The sequence below is a fragment of the Sus scrofa genome, chromosome 15 (assembly GCF_000003025.6).
Source record: "Sus scrofa isolate TJ Tabasco breed Duroc chromosome 15, Sscrofa11.1, whole genome shotgun sequence".
Classification (NCBI taxonomy): domain Eukaryota; kingdom Metazoa; phylum Chordata; class Mammalia; order Artiodactyla; family Suidae; genus Sus; species Sus scrofa.
The window spans coordinates 45353871-45371976 of NC_010457.5; the positions used below are offsets into that span (position 1 = coordinate 45353871).

Consider the following 18106-nt stretch of genomic DNA (forward strand, 5'->3'; position numbering starts at 1 on the left):
GGCGCAGTGGAAGGGAAGGTGACAGCTAATGTGCTCATGAATACGGAGTTTCTTTCCGGAGTGATAAAAATGTTCTAAAATTGACTGTGATGATGGTTGCCCAACTCCGTGACCACACTAATGTCATTAAACTGACACTTTTCTTCTTCTTTTGCTTTTTTAGGGCCACACTTGCGGCATGTTGAAGTTCCCAGGCTAGGGGTCCAATCAGAGCTACAGCTGCCAGCCTACACCACAGCCACAGCAACACAGGATCCGAGTCACGTCTGCGCCTACACCACAGTTCACGGCAATGCCGGATCCTTAATCCACTGAGTGGGCCAGAGATTGAACCTGCATCCTCATGGATCCTAGTCGGGTTCGTTAACTGCTGAGCCACTAAGGGAACTCCTAAATTGACACTTTAAAAGGAAGAATTATGTCGGCTATGAATTGAATCTCAATAAAACTGCTATATTTTTAAAAAGTAAATATGTTAGTATATTTAAAATCTAATCTCCTTCCTTCCTTCCTTCCATCCACCCATCTGTCAAGTTTATAAGCTGGGGATGGAATATGCTTAGTCCATGAAATGAAGTATAATTATATTGTCAGTTGGATGACAAGAAAAGATAACAACCCCAGAAGGGAAAGTTTGTTTAATTTGAGGAACTACAGACAAAGAGAATGTCTGCTGGGTAAAAGCAAGTCTCCTCAATGACAGCTATTCTTTTATTCATTCAACACACATGTATGGGACACTGACGAAGCATTTGAGCCTCTGCTGAAGATGTTATTTTATGATTTCAAAGCAACACAGATGTTTGTATCTTCCATAGCACAGACCTGAGACTAAGTTTCCATGTTTTACAACCAGGCTGTTGAGGCTACCATTTCTCTTCCTTCCTGCACATAGTTTGCAAGAGCTGACTTTGGTCTCACACAAACAGCTTACAAAGATTAATCTTGGAGTTCCCGTGGTGGCGCAGCAGAAATGAATCTGACTGGTGCCCATGAGGACGCGGGTTCGATCCCTGGCCTCACTCAGTGGGTTAAGGATCCGGTGTTGCTGTGGCTGTGGCTGTGGCCGGCAGCTGCAGCTCTGATTCAACCCCTAGCCTGGAAACTTCCATATGCCCTGGGCGCAGCTCTAAAAAAAAAAAAAAAAAAAAAAATACACTCACTTTCCGAAATCTGTTGATATTTACAGAAATGTAAAACACTCACCAGAAAATACATGAAAGAGCTGTGGGTCTTGAATAATGAGTCTGCTGATGGCATTGCTGAGAACCTTAGACTCACAGACTGGGGTGTGGAGATGACACTCTAGCCTCTCTCCATCACTGGAGCTTTCAGACCAGCTTTGGTTTCAGGGTGGGAAGCTTGACTCAGCTGGATGGGGGCTGATGCCCGTCTGATGGCCCCTGAAGAAACCAGCAGATTATGAATTTGCTCTTAGGAGACGTGGGTCTACCAAAGTCAAATCAAAACCCATCTCTCTTTAAAGAAAACCCACACCTTAGAGTGAGGTGACTTAAAAGTGGTGTCTGAGGCCCCACACCAGATACTCTGAACCCCCACCTCTGGAAGTGAGACAGATGATGCTTACAATCCCAGAAAGTTTGCAAACTATTGTCCACGTCCACATTCAGGTCTGCTGTGGATTTCCAATAGTCCTTTAAAAGTGAAGAGAGTTAGGACTTTATAATTCAGGGATCTCAGAGGCTAGAAAGAATCCCCTGGGCCTGCTCTAGCTTAAGCTTAAGTCTTCAGAACTTAATTGAATTGGGTTCTGGCGATTAGGCGTATAGGCAGGGAAGCTAGCCATTCATCTGGTCTTTACTTTAAGGATCATTCCTTTCATCTATCTTTGGTATTTGCTGGTCAGTTCAATTACCTTCCTCCCAGAATTATTGATAAAATAGTAAAATAATCAGGGAGAAAAGGTGTGTATACAGAATCCTAGCAGATTTTACCCAGATGGAACAAAACGCATTTAGAGAAAGTAGAATTTTCTTTGGAAAAATAATATGACTTTAAAATGAAAATCAGAAGAAAAAATTCTAACCAAATAATTAAGCCACTAAGATATATGCATTGTTTTAGGCAAAAGGTTTTTTTCTCCATTCAGTGTTTGAATTTTCTTTATTCTGTACCAACACTCAACAATTCCAAAAGTATCTTATTCGCATTTATCTATTCAAACCTACTTATGGAGTAACTACACTTTGTCAGATAAATATCTGACATTTTATTATGTAACTTGAAGACTTTAAGGATGAGTGCAGGAAAAAACGGCAGAGCAGAACAGGAAAGACAAATCAGGACTGTATGTATGTCTGAACCCTCATGACTTTGACTTTGAGGATCCACTTTTAATTGAATCACTTGGGTATCTTCTAGGTATCCTCCCTTCGCAAGGGAGGAAAATGGGCTCCACTGGATTTGTTAGAACAAAGTCCTTTAAGAAGAAAGGAAACTTTGAACAATAGATGCCTATTCCAACAACCGCTGCCAGTGTTCTGAAAGCACTAATTTGCTTTCAGCCAGATAACAAAGGCTGATTTGCCTTTCCAGTTGATTCGATGGTTTGCCGGTGCTTTAAAAATGTATTACATAAATCCTTAGGAATCTTTTGTGAAGATAAATTTGATATTTTTAAGCAGTGATCCTTTGCTCTCATGATTCAAGGCCCAGAGACAGCTCCCAGGCTTCTTGAATTGGGGGGAGCATAGATTTTCATTTTTCAAGGTAAACAACACATAAGGGCTTCATTGTCCTGATGAGACCTGATGTGTTGTCTTTTCCAGACAAAAAGGCTCCTCATTTGCAGATGTGCCTCATTTAGTGCAAACTCAGGTCTGATGTAATAATACATGTATATGACTCTGATCACTGCAACAGGATCTCCTATAGCAAACTCACAAGACGAAACTGAAAACATTTCAACTCAGGCTCAGCACCTCTTCTTCAATTTCCTTAAGACCCCGGGCCTCTGAGGTGGCACCCTGACCAAACTGTTTCCCAATCGAACGGCTGAGGGGTTAGTGCCTGGGATTTGGCGCCATCACATTGCCTCCATCCCCTGAGCCCCATTTTCCTGGGAACCCTGGGTCCCTCAAGGGTCCCCTTTGCGGTGGTTATTGAATAAGCATTGCTCTGGGGCATGAAAGCTGCAGCAGAGGAACACTTAGTGCATTACCATTTCAAGCAACGAACTGAGATTTCTGCAAGGATGTCACACTCTTCGTCGGCAAGACCTCCTTCTCCCCGCCTATGATGACGAGCCAGGCATTGCCACAGTCTACCCTTTGCATGGGGAGGGATCCAAAGAGTGGCAGTCCCTGATTAAGCCCTCTCACAGGTGCTGGGCAGGCAGGCAATCCACAGCACACAGGGCCTGCCATGTGTGTGTTCAGACAGTCATACACTGTGATAAGGCTCACAGAAGCGGTATCTGTTGTAAGCTTTTCTGCTCCTACAGCAGGAAGGCCATTTTGCACACTCAGACTTTGGGAAAGAACCTATCTCTCTCACTTTGTTCTATGAATTCTGCAACTCCTAGTGATTTTGATTGATGGGTGAGCCAAACTATGATGTACCCTTTCTGGGACTTTGTATAAGGTGAAAACTCGACCAACTGGAAATAGCAGCTACTGCTATTTCCATTTCCCCAGATAGAAGGAGCAGCACCGGATGGTGGCCGTAGAGCCTGAGGATGGCTCCCAGGTGTAGACAGAGGGCAGAGAAGGGCCTACTTTGTGCAAAACAAGACAGAGATCGGCCAGACCTTAGGTGCAACACCCACCCGAGGTCTGGTTGCTACAGGGGCACACCCTGCTCAGCCAGTTCATCTGAGTACATGCAGAAAAGGAGAAAGTGACCTGTAGGTGAAAAAATGAAAAGCTAGGGCTTTCCTTACCTCCAGAAAAGAAAAAAGAAAAAAAAAAACCAATTTTTTTTTTTAAGAAATAGGGACTTTTATGTATAGAGTCATCCAAGAATAATATATTTACAATTTTATGGCTTTGATTGAATTAATGAAGCTATTATTCAATAGAAACCCAAAACCCTCCCACCATGGGGGCACCCGTGAGCAGCTAGGCCAACAGCCAGAGCAGAATCAAGGCCAATACACAGGCGCTGGGCAGGGCGGCGGGGGCTGAGCTGACTGGGTCCTTCAGCATGCACACCACCCGGGACCAGGACCCGTTGTTGGGCAGGGGGGTGATGCCTGCCACACTGCACATGACGTTGTAGACATCCACGGATCTGATGGGAGCGGCTCTGAAGTTGGATTTGAAATCTGAAAGGGAAAGGCAAGCAGACAAGTTGTCACGGTCCCCACCCAGGGCAGAGAGGGGTAGAGTCACAGTGTGGAGGAATCACACCCCAGATCCAGGCGGCTTTGGGGCTGAAAAATCTGCTAGGTCTGGGGGTGTGGACAAGAGATTGTGAACCTGGAAGGAGATCTGGAAGGTTCCAGGTTAGAAAAGGAAGTTGCTTTCTGTGGCTCACGGGATGAGTTTCTTTGAAAGACAAATCAGCCAACAACAGGGCTTGTTGTTGCTCCCCTTGTGATGACAGATCTTGAGGACATAGAGGCTGCCCCAGAACGTCAACCCTTCTAATATCAATATCTAACTACAATTAGATGAGGGCGGTGGTTACACATCCCCGGAGAAGAATCAGCTGCTGAGAAATGAGTGGCAAGGCTGTCCCAGTGCCACAGAAGCAGCTCCTCTCCCTTCTGACATGCTGTGGTCTTGGATGTGACGATCTTTCTGCATCCTCACCTAGTGGCCATGTCCTTGTCACATGAGGGGGTGGGAGGGTACGAGGGGTGGCAGACAATAGTAAATCCAAGAAATCCATCCCCACCCTTTCAAACATCTCCTTCTGTAACACTTGGCAAGAGAAATTGAGATCAAGCTCTAGTGATAAAAATGTTAGAAAAGATTATCGTTTTATGTTGAAAGTCCAAAATCAAATCCTGTGCATGTAAGCAGTAAGAATTGGGGTTTCTGTCCCATTCCATCTGGTTCATGGCCTCCAGGTCTGGAGCGCTGGGACTTTGGGCCCAAGGCAGAGATGATCCGGGCTGGGATGAGAGCATCTAGAAAATTCCTGAATAGCCGAGCTCTGCTGGCTCAAGATGATGTTTGAACCTGGAATGGGAATCCAAGTTATTCCCATGGGTTTACATTTTGTTGGATATTAAACCCATTTCTCCTAAAGAGAGAAGGTTCTGGAGGCTCACACTGAGCAGCCTGGGCTGCTTTCCAGGTAAGGCTAGCCAATTCGCAGGCACTCACTGAATCATGCTCCTGCCGTCTTATCTTGGACGTGGAGCTCTCGGGGCAAGATTAAGACATTCAAATTAGAAACTAGGATTAACCAGAGAGAGGTCATCTTCCAGAATTATTTCCCCTTCTCTTAGCTGGACCAGACTTACTGACTTCCAAAGCTGTGTCTGGGCAGCTGCAACGGTGCTCAGCTTCCTCCCTGAGCGAGGAGTACCTACAATTAATCAAGAGGGATGGACCTTTATCTTAAAGAGCAGCTAGACAGCTATTAAAGGCCTCACGCTTAAATTTTCTTCTGAGTAAACAGTCAGTGTATAAAGCTGTTCAATCTTTCATGGAAATTGGGGCCAGAAACATGATGGTGTGCGGGAGGCTCTCAGCTCTATCTGCCTGGAAACATTTTTGCAATTAGCCCAGTCCATTTTCATCAGGGGTCGTCTTTCTGTCTATAAAAGACTTGGGCTTTTAGTTTTAAAGGAGTGTGTGATGAAGGCCTTTGTTAATGGACAAACTCTCCGCACTGAATTTAAGCTATCATTGCTTTGGGGACTTTGTTTAAAATTTTTGGTTGGAGGCTAGATTTGCTTCTGCTTTAAAATAAGCCTGAGACTCTTATTCATAAACACTCCAACTGCAACTGTTTTGTGTTCATCATCTGATTCTTCTCTAGTGGGCCAAGGAGGAGGCCATGCCTTTGAATGAGAGCCCTGCTGTCTAATGTTCCCCTGTGTAAAGCCCATGGCCCTGGCATGTCTCCAACCTCATGTAGCACTGGACCTTGACAAGGTCCTCAAGGCTCCGTCCTGAACTCCCTCATTGTTTGAGCTCCACAGACACCCCGGGGCCTGGCTCTTGGGGGGCACCTGATAACTATTAGTGGCTGCTGGCATCATGCTGGAATCCCCTGAACTCTCTCATAAGCTGATGTTGTGAACCCAGTTGGTGCTCTGTAAATGTCTGCTGCTACTGGTTCTGACTTTGACTTGATGACATGGAAACGTGGATGACACATGGCTATGATTTGGACCCATGTGTTCCCTAAGCTCAGACTCCCAGAGGTGCCCATGGAGGGTGCAGAAACGGATACCCCATAGTTTCCAGCAGCTGCGATGTGGCAGGTAGAATGACCCAAGGCAGAGGGAATGAAGGGGACAACGCCTACCTCTGCTCTGTCACATGGCCGAGCAGCGCGGGCTTGCAGGTGTGATCCCTACCCTACGATTTGAAAGGAAAGCATGGACTTTCATGGTTCGAGACATTCTGATCAACATCCAGGAGAAGGAATTTGGGAAAAGGATATGGGGGTAAGCTTATTGTATTTAATAAGGAGTGTGGACTGTGGAAAGAAAAAAGTGGTTCATGAGCCAGTGAACTGACAGTTGATGGCTGCTGACTGCTTGTTACTCTATTTTTTTTTTTTTTTTAAAGAGGGTGTTCAGGTCATACTATGATTTCTAGAGTGTTTGATACACTTTTCCAAACTGTGAATTTACAGCGCTGTATTAATTAAACCAAATTACCAAATAGGCCCTCTCCCTCTCCCTCTCTCTTGCAGCCCTAGGAAAATTATCAGGTCAAGGAAAGCACCATAAATTTGCTTTCATCCAAGATACCCCGCGTCGTTCTGGCTCATTCTCCAAGTCAGTCTCAGAATCATCTCCGAGCCTGCCCTTGAGCACATCCTAGCTTCTGGTTGGGCCCTAAACTGAATGACCCCACAGGGAGGAACTGCGCCCAAGTCAGATCCTGTGAAGTGGTCATGTCAACCTCAAGACTCATGGCTGTCAGCAACCTGGTGCCTGACGAGCTTCCCTGGACATCAGAGAGCTGTGAAAGAACATTCTGATGAATTAAGGAAAAGAGGAATCGTAAACATGTGGAATGCATTTTCTTCACTGCGCTCGAGATTTAAAACTTACAAGGAGAAGTATGTGGCCACGCTTGCCAAACCCAAGAAGCATTTGAAAGCCAGCCAGCCAAAGACCTTTCATGGAGGCTGGCTGGGTTTGCTCAGCTTTGCTCATAAAGCAATCACTCCAGCCTTTACTAGCACCGTCAGCCCCTCCTGGCGGACACTTCCTTGGGAGTAGATGACTAAGGGAATTTGGTCTTTCTCGCCTACCAGGTCCGAAGGCCAGGAAGATGCCCCTCATGTCCCGGAGCTCGTTGTCATAGCCATGCCATCCACGCTGCCAGCCTTCCCTCTTGCCAGTGCTGTTCATCCAGAATGGAAGCAGCTCTCGATTCTGAAATCAAGCAACGCAGACATTGTGTTGAGTGAGCAGCCAGTCCAAACCACCACCCAGTGTGGGGATTTTCTGCTCAGCATCCTCGACTGGGGTCATCCAACCTCAGCTGGATGGTTCCTCCTCCAGGTAGCGCAGACCTCTGGAGGCGGCCCATTAACTTGCCAAAGAGCCCTCCTTCTGTAGGTATCTTCTTACACTGGGCTGGACTGTACCTTGTAATCAGTTTTAGGGCCACTCCATACAGCATGTCAGAGACAGAAGGGATGTTAAAACCTACCCATGGTATAACAAAAAATAGAGCTGGCCTTTGTCCCAGGTTCCTGGCCCAGAGCGTCTAAATCCTTGGAATTTCCTGAGTGATAGGCATAATGAGCCTCTTTCTCCATAGCTGAGTTTAGGCTCCTGAGATGACTCATGGGGGTGGAGGTGGGGTGATGGATAGCTTCAGGATGGGGGCTGGTCACCAGAGGAACCAACCACATGATGAGAGGCTTAGAACCTTCAGCCCCATCCTCTGTCCTCTAAGACTGAGTTCAATTATATGGGCAAGGATTGAGTTACCCAGGCCGACACAGTGACACCCCATATAAAACCCCGGGAACAACATAGTCCAGGGAGCTTCTGGATTCATGTGCACAAGGTGGTGGGAGGGTGGTGCACCCAAAGAGAGCATGGGTTCTCGGCACCCCTCACCTCCATACTTTGTCCTACACATCTCTGCCACTTGGCTGCCCCTGAAAAGAATGCTTTATAATAAGATTGTAACTGTAAGTACAGCATCTTTCTGAGTTCACATCTTTCTGTGAACTAAATTCTGTGAAAATGAAATCACTCCAGTGAATTATGGCACCTGAAATGGGGTCGCGAGAACCCTCCAATTTGTAGCCACGTCAGCCACAAGTGTGGGGAGTCTGGGAACCCAGGACTTGCGGCCAACATCAGGATGGGTGGGCAGTCTTGTGGGCTGGAGCCCCTTATAGCATGGCTCTGCTCTAACTCGGGGTGATGTCAGAAATGGAGTGGCAGGACACCCAACTGCTGCCAGAGACTTGTTGCTGGAAAACAGCGTTTAATCGAATCACATTGCTTTTCTAGAAAGGCTGTGGGAGCCCAGAGGCAGCCAACTCACCAGCATCCCAGTGCCTCTCCACCATACAAACCTCTCCATTCTCCTTTCTTCTAGCTCCACCCCAGGAAAAATTCAGAACACATCAGCCCCTCCCCATCACTCAGTCAACATTTGAAGCTGCTGCTCACATGCCTCTTCTCTAGGCCTGTGTACCTTCACTTCCTTTGACCATTCGTCATTTGGGATGGGTTCCAAAACCATCACTTCCTGTCACCCTCCTTTCTTTCAGAACTAAATTTTCTTAGGTTGCAGCTTCTTACTTGTGAGACAAAAAGCTTAAAGAATGTTTTATGGGAGTCCCTGGTGGCTCAGCAGGTTAAGGATCGGGCATTGTTACTGCTGTGACATGGGTTCAATCCCTGGCCCAGGAATTTCACATGCCACAGGCACAGCCAAAAAAAAAGGAAGATTTTTCAAATCCTAAGGAGGCTACAGCCAGCTGGATACAACCCCAGCCCTTCAAGGCAGACTAAGCATTCATTCCTGATATTCCATCATCTTCTTGCTAAGCAGGATTAATATTACAAGTATTCCAAATGCAGAGGGTAGAACTGACTGGTCGTGATGAATGACTGGAAGCAGAACAGCTAAAGTACCAGGGATTTATGGGTTGGCTCACAAGACTCATAACAGTACATGTATTTTGTGCCCAGTACAGTTCACAAAGAGCCACCTCTGAATGCACTTAATTGTCACCACCTCCCAGTGTGGATGGTATTATGTTTCCCACTTTGGCACAGAGAGGTTAAGTGAGACTCTTAAAACCACACAGCTGTTGAGAGGCAGAGCTGGGATTGGAACCCAGCCTGGTCTTTCGCACCTTCCAGAACCCCACAGCCTGAGGTTGCTGCAGGGCTCCTGCTGGCACTGAACAGCAAAGTGTCCTTGTCCCTCGCTCCTTCACTGACTGACTGGTGGCCAGCCACAGAATATGAAGACAACTTTTGGAAGAGAATCGGCGCGGGGGTTAGGTTTGCCACTTTCCAGCTCTGAGGTCCTGGGCAAGCTGCTTAACTTGGAGCTTCGGCTTCCCTGCTGGATGTAAAAACACCTGCCTCTCAGACTCTGCAGGATAACCTGATCAGGGGCTAAGCTGGACACACAATAGGTACTCAATAAATGGTCCCCAGGTGCCACCGGCTGCAGGGTGAGGTGCTCGGGTCCTGTGCAGCGGGGCCCAGGCGGCTGCGAGGGTCAAGCCCTTCTTTGCTTATTTAGCTGTCATATCTCGTTGCACACCCATCCACTCTCACCCTATAAATCGCTCCCTGGCATGACTGCTCTCCAAATCGCACTGTTTCATTGACTCTCCATTTCCTCAATTTCCGTCATCCCTTTTCTCTCCTTTTCCAGCTGGAGCTTGCATTGTTCCATGGGAACGTTTTTATTAACTTACTGCACTTCTGACTTGCACTGGGTTTTGTTCTTTGTGGAGATGATCACAACACATCCCAACTCAGCTTCATTTGCTAATTGCACTCACTGCTCCCCACCCCCTACAGTCTGAACAGTAGGCAGGACAGGTTGTCACTAGTGACTTCACCACGAATGAACCCCATGGGACATGTGTCCCATGACAAAGGGACAGGTGGAAGGCAGGCAAAGACTGATGGCCTGATTTTAAAATTTCAGCCTAAATTCTACCAACACAAACACAGAGCAGTTCAAAATCTCAGCCTAAAGTTAACTGGGGATCTGTCGGGCCATAGGTCAATCCACTAGTTTTTATTAACATGACAAGTTGCTCCAATGAAACAACTATTCTTACTAATTTTAAAAAGTAATAAAGTGACTGGTTCTGAGAGAAGCTAAGTGATTAAATCGATTACATGATGTAATCTAATTACATTACATAACCTCAAGAAGGTGCATTGGGAGTTCCTGCGGTGGCAAAGTGGAAACGAATCCGACTCGTATCCATGAAGATTCGAGTTCGATCCATGGCCTTGTTCAGGGGGTTGGTGATCCAGCATTGCTGTGAACTGTGGTGTAGGTCGCAGATGTGGCTCGGATCTGGTGTTGCTGTGGGTATGGTGTAGGCCTGTAGCTTTAGCTCCAATTTGACCCTTAGCCTGGGAACTTCCATATGCAAGGGTGCAGCCCTAAAAAGCAAAAAAAAAAAAAAGAAGAAGAAGAAGAAGAAGGTGCGTTGATGATTTCCTTTTCCTCCCTGGTGGCTTCTTTTACTTTACTTGGTTCTGTGCTACTACATTATCACACCCGTGTAGATGCATACACGAACACATGTAGCCCTGTACAGCTGTGTGATGCATACCAGACACATGTAGCCCTGATGGTGAAGCTTCCAGACCTCGCTGGAGCTGAGGGCAGGAGCCCCAGGCTGGAGATCCTCAAGCTCCAGGCGGAGGAGCCCGGGTACTGCCACAGAGCGCCACCTAGTGACATCCTGGGGAGGAGTCACTGAAAGGAGTAGAGGGGTGTGTGTGTGAGAGAGAGATGCGGTGGGGAGCCACTATGAGGGAACCTAACCAAGAGGACAGCTGGCGGGGGTGGGGGGTGACTGTGAGTGGGGAAGGGCTGACACAGAGGACACCCTTTGAGGCCAGGGGACCTCTGCTGGGAAGAGTGAGAGAAAAAAGCAGAGGGAGGCTGTCGGAAGGAGGGAGGGGGTGAGAGGAACCGGGAGCTTCCGCTCTCAGTTCTTAACCCAAGGTTGTGCCAATCAGGGCGAATGACTGTCCTGGTTTACCTTGACTGAGGGGCATCTGGAGATGCAAAGCTTTCATTTTTAAAACCTGGATAGGCCTAGGCAAACCAGAACAAGTTGGTCACTCTATAATGAGCACTTTCTTGGGAATTCAACTAAAATCCTCACGGAGTGTCATCCATTCAGCACATTCCAGTAGCTCTGGGACTGCTCCTCTGTACTTGGATGGACTGCAGTGCCGGGACTCCCCTTGATGTGCCCCTAAATTAGTTTATCATTTCTAGCAGGAAGGACCCAGAAATAGCTCCACACAGGAACTCTGTGAGAACTGGTTATTTTATGTTGACAGACTGTGCTCTTTTATTTGGTGCCTAGTTACATGTAATGCCTCACACCACTACCAGCTCACCATGAAAACATCTACCATGAGCTTGCTTCAACTGGGGAAGCCAGAGGGATATTTATGAGCTAAAAGCTGAATTTCTAGACTGGATCTTTGTCTCATTCCTCCCTGGCATTAAAAAAATTAACATTCACTGTTCAGTAGCATTCACTGTTACCCCCAAATCAGCAAACCAATTAATGGAGTTTGTTCAACACTTGCCTGGACCCATCTCTTTGACTCACCATTTTTGGACTCCGTTCTGGTCCTGGGCTGGGATGTCTGGGCAGCGCTGGGAAGGAGGGTCAGGGAGTAATGAGGGAGGGGGAGGTGGGGAAGAAGCCGAGAGCAGCCTGAACAGTCTGCCGTCATCACTGCCTGAGCACACATGGCCGAGGCACTGCCCTTGGTGAGCTCTCTGGCATTTACTCGGTTTGTATTGTTGCATTTGGGGAATATATTAGCATGTTATTTCTCACCAGCTCCTTCCTACTTCCCCTTCAATAGAGATCGGAAAATGGTTGCTAAACCACAGAGAGAAATACTCCTGAAGAGGCAGGAGGGCCCCTGACTCTGGGAAAACATCCGGGGAGATGGGATTCTATTCTCTTGGCCCCAGCCAGCATCAATTTGTCTTGACTCAGCTGTTTTCCTAATTGTGTCTAAGCCAGAAAAAAAGACTCCTCTGTTATCCAAGGCTGGACCCAGGGAAACTGCTTTCAGGGCTGAGAATTTCATTCTGCTGCAGAGGCAAAGTGCAATCCTGATCGGGAACATCATCACCCACGCCGGGCACTGGTATGCAGGTTACAGAGCAAACACAGTGTTCTCTTACCATGTGGGGAGAGATCGTGCCAATAAGAAGGTGGGAGATTAACAGCCCTGGCACAGAGCAGGAAGCGCGACAGAGAACGGCGTTTTCAATTCTCTGCAGTCAAATAAGTGTAATAAACAACAGAGAGATGTAAAGCAGAAGGGAAAGAATGGGGGCTCGCCTGTAGGAGTTTTCAGAAGATAAAGAGAGAAAACCCACATTAAATCTAAGTAGGGTCAGAAATTATAATTTTTATCTATGAATCTTAAAAGTAAGACTCCATAATTTCAAAGATAGGAGTAAAAGGCTGAGGCGGTGCCATCGAATTGGTCACTGGGCTTTCTAAGTGGCCGTCACCAGTCAGAAGGCTGGAGATGCTGCCGTTGGTCCTCACTCTCATTTCCCCTCCTTTTCTCTGCTGATGCAAGTTCCAGGCACCTGTCTGCCCGATCCCCAGCCACTGTATCACTTTTGTCTTACGACTGTGGTCCCCTGACCCACAGTTCAGCACAGCACCCTATCTTAGGACCAAAGCAGAGTCAAGGCAGGGGTGTCCTACCACACTGGTAAGCTGAGTGATGAGACCTAAAGGCAACTTTGCTGGTAGGTTCTGGGCTGGGGTGGATTTCCAGTGCAGTTAGAGAAGTTTAAGCTTCAGTTCATCTCATTCACATGGGTTTCTTCCAAGTCCTTGTATCTAATCTTATATTCATAATTTAGTATTCTTTTTTTAAAGAGAGACCTCCTTCCCCCCAATTTTATAATCATCAGTGTCCCAAAAAACCCATATCTGCCACTGATTCTGGATATATATTTTGCTCTCTAATAAAAGTGTGAGATACACAAGGACAAGCTATGTCCCTGCTTTCTTCTTTGAGATGACCTGGAGGATGTGATACTTGGAGCTGCAGCAGCAATCTTGTGCTCTGAAGGGGAAGTCAAAAGAATTGCGGAAGAACTGACCCAGGGCTTAATATCACTGAAATGCTGGATGAACCACCCTGGAACTGCTTACCTCTAGGCTTCTAGTTAAGTGAGATAATGAATCTTCATTTATTTATTTATTTATTTATTTATTTTGTCTTTTTGCTATTTCTTGGGCCGCTCCCACGGCGTATGGAGTTCCCAGGCTAAGGGTCTAATCGGAGCCATAGTCTCCGGCCTACGCCAGAGCCACAGCAACGTGGGATCCGAGCCGCGTCTGCAACCTACACCACAGCTCACAGCAATGCCGGATCATTAACCCACTGAGCAAGCGCAGGGACCGAACCCGCAACCTCATGGTTCCTAGTCGGATTCGTTAACCACTGCACCACAACAGGAACTCCCTGAATCTTTATTATTGAAGGCATTTATTCAAGTGCTCTGTGACTTATAACCAAGAGCATCTTGACTGATACCCCAAGGTTCCCCATCACTGTGGGTTTTTTTATTCATTTTTTTTTCTTTTTATGGCCACACCTGTGGCATATGGAAGTTCCCAGGGTAGAGGCTGAATCAGAGCTGCAGCTGCAGACTATACCACAGCCCCAGCAATGTCAGATCCAAGCCGCATCTTTGGCCTATGCTGCAGCTTGAGGCAAATGCTGGATCCTTAACCCACTGAGCAAGGCCAGGGATCCAACCTGCATCCTCACAGTGACAACATCATGTTCTTAACCTGCTGAGCCACAACAGGAACTCCCTATCACTGTGTTTTAGTCACTCTTTGGGAAAAACATGCATCTTCTCGCGGGAGGTGCTACTTTCCAGGTGGAGCCTCCTCTGACAGCACTTATGGCTGAAGCAGCTTCACCCATGCCTGTCCCACCCTCCTGGAAGAACTGAGATGGTTCCTTATAAGCTGTTCCCTATCTTCATGACACACTCTGGCTTTGCCACTCTCCCTATGTAAGCCAGTTTTTCCATAAGTTACCTCAAATTACCTCTGCATTCTTACAATTTCCCTCCCTGCATGCCTCTCAGAGTGGTTGATTTCAGCTAAGTATAAGAAAGTAAAACAACAGAGACACAGAGTCCTACTGAGAAATGAGTGACAGCTAACGGTGGATTAACCCTCAGCATCTATTTGGTTTTGAAAACTTAAAGCAATTTCACCACAGTGTTCTAAATTGAAAATTTGCAAAATCTAAGCCTTTTTGTATGGCTTGGGAAGTTGGCTTTATGGCATAAAGTTAGATAGGCACCCAGCCAGGTGACCTACTCGACTATATGTGCAATCGGTGGAAGGTCCTGAGAAAGCCACCATAGATGAAAATGCGGTGAGCCTAGAATAATCTCACTGCAGGTGACCTTCACTGTGAGAAAGTGACCAGAAGCATGTGTGCACTCAGAGGAGAGCGTTTATGGGCAGAGGGACCCTCTTGGAAACTTCCAAAATCACACAGCATAGGAAGCCGAAGTCTGCTACTTAGAAGGGCCCAGCTTGGCCTCAGGACCATGTAGGGGCATGTCTGACCAGGTCTGCTTTGTTTCCTCAGCGACCAGGTACTTCCCTTGTCCACAAGACCATAGGAAGGACTCAGTCCTCCTGAAGACCCATGGTCACATCAAGGAATCCCTGTTTTCCACACCAGGGTCCCTAGATGTCCATTCATTTGCCTGATCAATATTTCTGCTGATCACACCTGCCCTCACTCTGGCAGATTAAACACCAGCCTAGGCCTCAACCTCCTTGGTATCCACAGGGGATTGCTTCCAGGACCCCCTTGGATACCAAACTCCATGGATGCTCAGGTCCCTCAGAAAAAAGCAGTGTAGTATTTGCATTAACACCACACATCCTCCTGTATATTTTAAATCATCTCTGTATATTAAATCATCTTACAATACCTAAAACAATGTAATGCTATGGAAATACCTGTAAATGCAATGTAAATGTGATGTAAATTGTTGCTGACATCTAGCAAATTCAAGTTTTGCTTTTTGGAACTTTCTGGAATGTTTCTCCCTCAAATATTTCTGACCCTCGGTTGGAAGAATCTACAGATGTGCAACCTCGAATTTGACTGTACTTTGCTGGCCTTGACCAACGCCTCTCATGTGCCACTGTCTGCCACTCCTTTCTACCCCGTCGTCTGATCAGTTTGCAACCCCGTTCAAATTCATTCCTACAGTAACCCAGGCCCTGTCCAGGAACTGATTCTAAGCAGGATGCGACCACTGACTCCCCTGTGGAGAGGACCTGCCCACGTTGCCCCGGTATCAGAAGCTGATGCAAGAGCCTGGTGAGCCTGGGGCCAGGTGGGCAAGAAGGAGGCTGCTGATGTCATTCGCGCACGAGGCAATTAGGATTTGGGCCCAGAATGCAGGATAGGCTCTGCGAAATCAAGTTGGCAACCCAGGGACTTGGATCCACGGAGTTTTGTTTGCCAATCACTTCTCTTTAAGGTAAAAGCAAAGCTGAGTCTCTCCTGGCTTTTCGGTGCCCTAAAGCAATTGCTTTGGTTCATAGCAATTGTTCCACTTTAAACTGAATAGGTTACATTGTAAGCCTGGGTAATTGAGTTAAGGGCCATTTGTTAAAATACAGCGAGTCTGGAGCCATGAAGTCTAAACCGTGACTCGGGGTCGGAATCTCCAGTTGTATCTCCAGAGTCACCTGACCAAGTCTTTTGGTTCTCCAAAGAAGGAAATAATGTAATGGATGACTCTTAAGTGAAAACAAAATCTTTCAAGTGGAAAAGGTGAATAATTATTTACCTTCGGCTGTTCGATAGAATCTGTATAATGAATATCTTGTCATATGTTTTATATTCACCTCAGTTATGAACCATCCTTCGTCAGCCACTAAGGTCAAAGGAGAGACAAATTTTCCTTTCTTGTAATAGAACCTGCTCGGTATGGCTTCTTTCTCATAGACAGTCATGTGTTCAACTCTTCTCAATTTGTTATATATCTGCAAAGATAACCAAGAATGACCAGTTTTATATTCTCTCTTAAATATCTACGAACATTTATTGGACCTGGAGGAGAGAGAGGGCTTTATAAAACCAAAGAGAAAAATTACCCAAATACCTGATAGATCTGACTACATAAGACAGAGAAACTTTCACATGTCTCAGAAAACATGGTGGCCTCATCTAGTAGGGCTGAAGACCCACATACCCTATGACCTAATCAGTTAGCCCCCAAGGATAGTGAGAATCCCTCATACATGTGCACCCGGAGATACACAGAAGGAGATAGACCACAAACTGGAATAGCCCAAATACCCAACAGAAGGGATAAATGAAGCATGAGTGTTTCTGCAGGGCAATACTATACAGCAATGAAGATGGAAGAATTGCAGCCTCACAGAACACCTGGAAGAATCAGAGGGATCTCAGTTTCAGGGGAAAAAAGCACATTTCAGAAGAATATAGACAAGAGTATTCCTACTACATGATGTTCAAATAACTATAAACTAACAAATGTAAATGGTAAAACTATAAAGAGAATTATGGGAATAACTCATAACTTAGGACAGTGGTTTCCTCCCAGGGGCCAGGTGATGGGGTCTGGGAAGGCACCTAGGAGAAACCATTATCAATGGTAATGTTGTATTCCTTAAATGACTGTAAGGTGCCTATTGTAACATTATCCTTTATACCTTACACATACTTTACAATATTTTTCAGTATCTACTGGTAATTAAAGAACAAGTTACAAAAACTTATTTATGTCAAAAATACTACAGTAAAATTAAAAGGTGAATGAGAAATTGGTCTGCCTGGTGTTAAATACCAAGATCAAAGAATAGAATTTATTCTTTGACTTGATCTAGATAGAGCATGTCCCACCTACATCTGATTTGAAAAGTACTAGTAAATTGTTTGCCATTAATTACACTGCTAATTTTATGATGAAGATGTAAATTCTGTACATAGTTCTAATATTTAGCAACAGCTTACATCTTTATGGCTAAAATTAAAATCAACTGGATGATGTTGATTTGTGGGCCCTCAGCCAAATTAGGCATATACTGGGTAGACCTGAATATAAAATTGAATTTGTCAACTCTGGAAAATAATTGGTCTTGAGGTTATTTAGTAGAGAGTCTCTAATGGCCCCCGGAGTGATGATTTCCTACTTAAGAAAACGCCTAGTTCTTAAGGAAAGTGGGATGCCTTTCCAGAAAGATTTTTGGATAAGTGAAAAGTCTGATGGCACATAACAGGTCTCACAAACTGTTGTGTCCATCACATGACAAACTGTCACCCAAACACAGCCCCCACTCCCGAATAATCTACCAACTGCTTTAGGCAGCTTGCGACTGCCTGACATACACTGCACATTGGGAGAAAGCAGCTCTTCCCAGCTCATAAGCTGTTGATGCTCCAGCATTCCGGAGACAGCTAGTCCCTAGGTGCCAAACTGGAGATGCAGACCATGTTTCTTGCCAGGAAAATGGAACTTCTTTGTGAGATGTCGTTTACTGTGAGACTTGCCAATGGTGTAAAAGATCCTTCCCAGTTTCACATTTGAGCTCATGGGAACGTTGTGCAAAGTAATTCAGCACCTCCACTTCCTGACCATGGAGCCTGAGATAAAAAGGGGCATTGCCTGGGGATGGGACGAGGCTGGGGAGGGGTGGCAGG

At 46.1% G+C, this 18106-nt stretch overlaps 1 protein-coding gene across 1 annotated transcript in view; it reads right to left on the reverse strand.

Annotated features, from left to right (window-relative positions):
- ENPP6 (ectonucleotide pyrophosphatase/phosphodiesterase 6) overlaps positions 3935–18106 on the reverse strand; it is an 83329-nt gene continuing 69157 nt past the window's right edge. The window contains exons 6-8 of the mRNA XM_021074886.1: positions 16288–16425; positions 7408–7531; positions 3935–4285 (exon numbers count right to left, since the gene is read on the reverse strand). Coding sequence (XP_020930545.1) covers positions 4080–4285; positions 7408–7531; positions 16288–16425 — 468 coding nt within the window. The 3' untranslated portion in view covers positions 3935–4079. The remainder of the gene's footprint in view (positions 4286–7407; positions 7532–16287; positions 16426–18106) is intronic.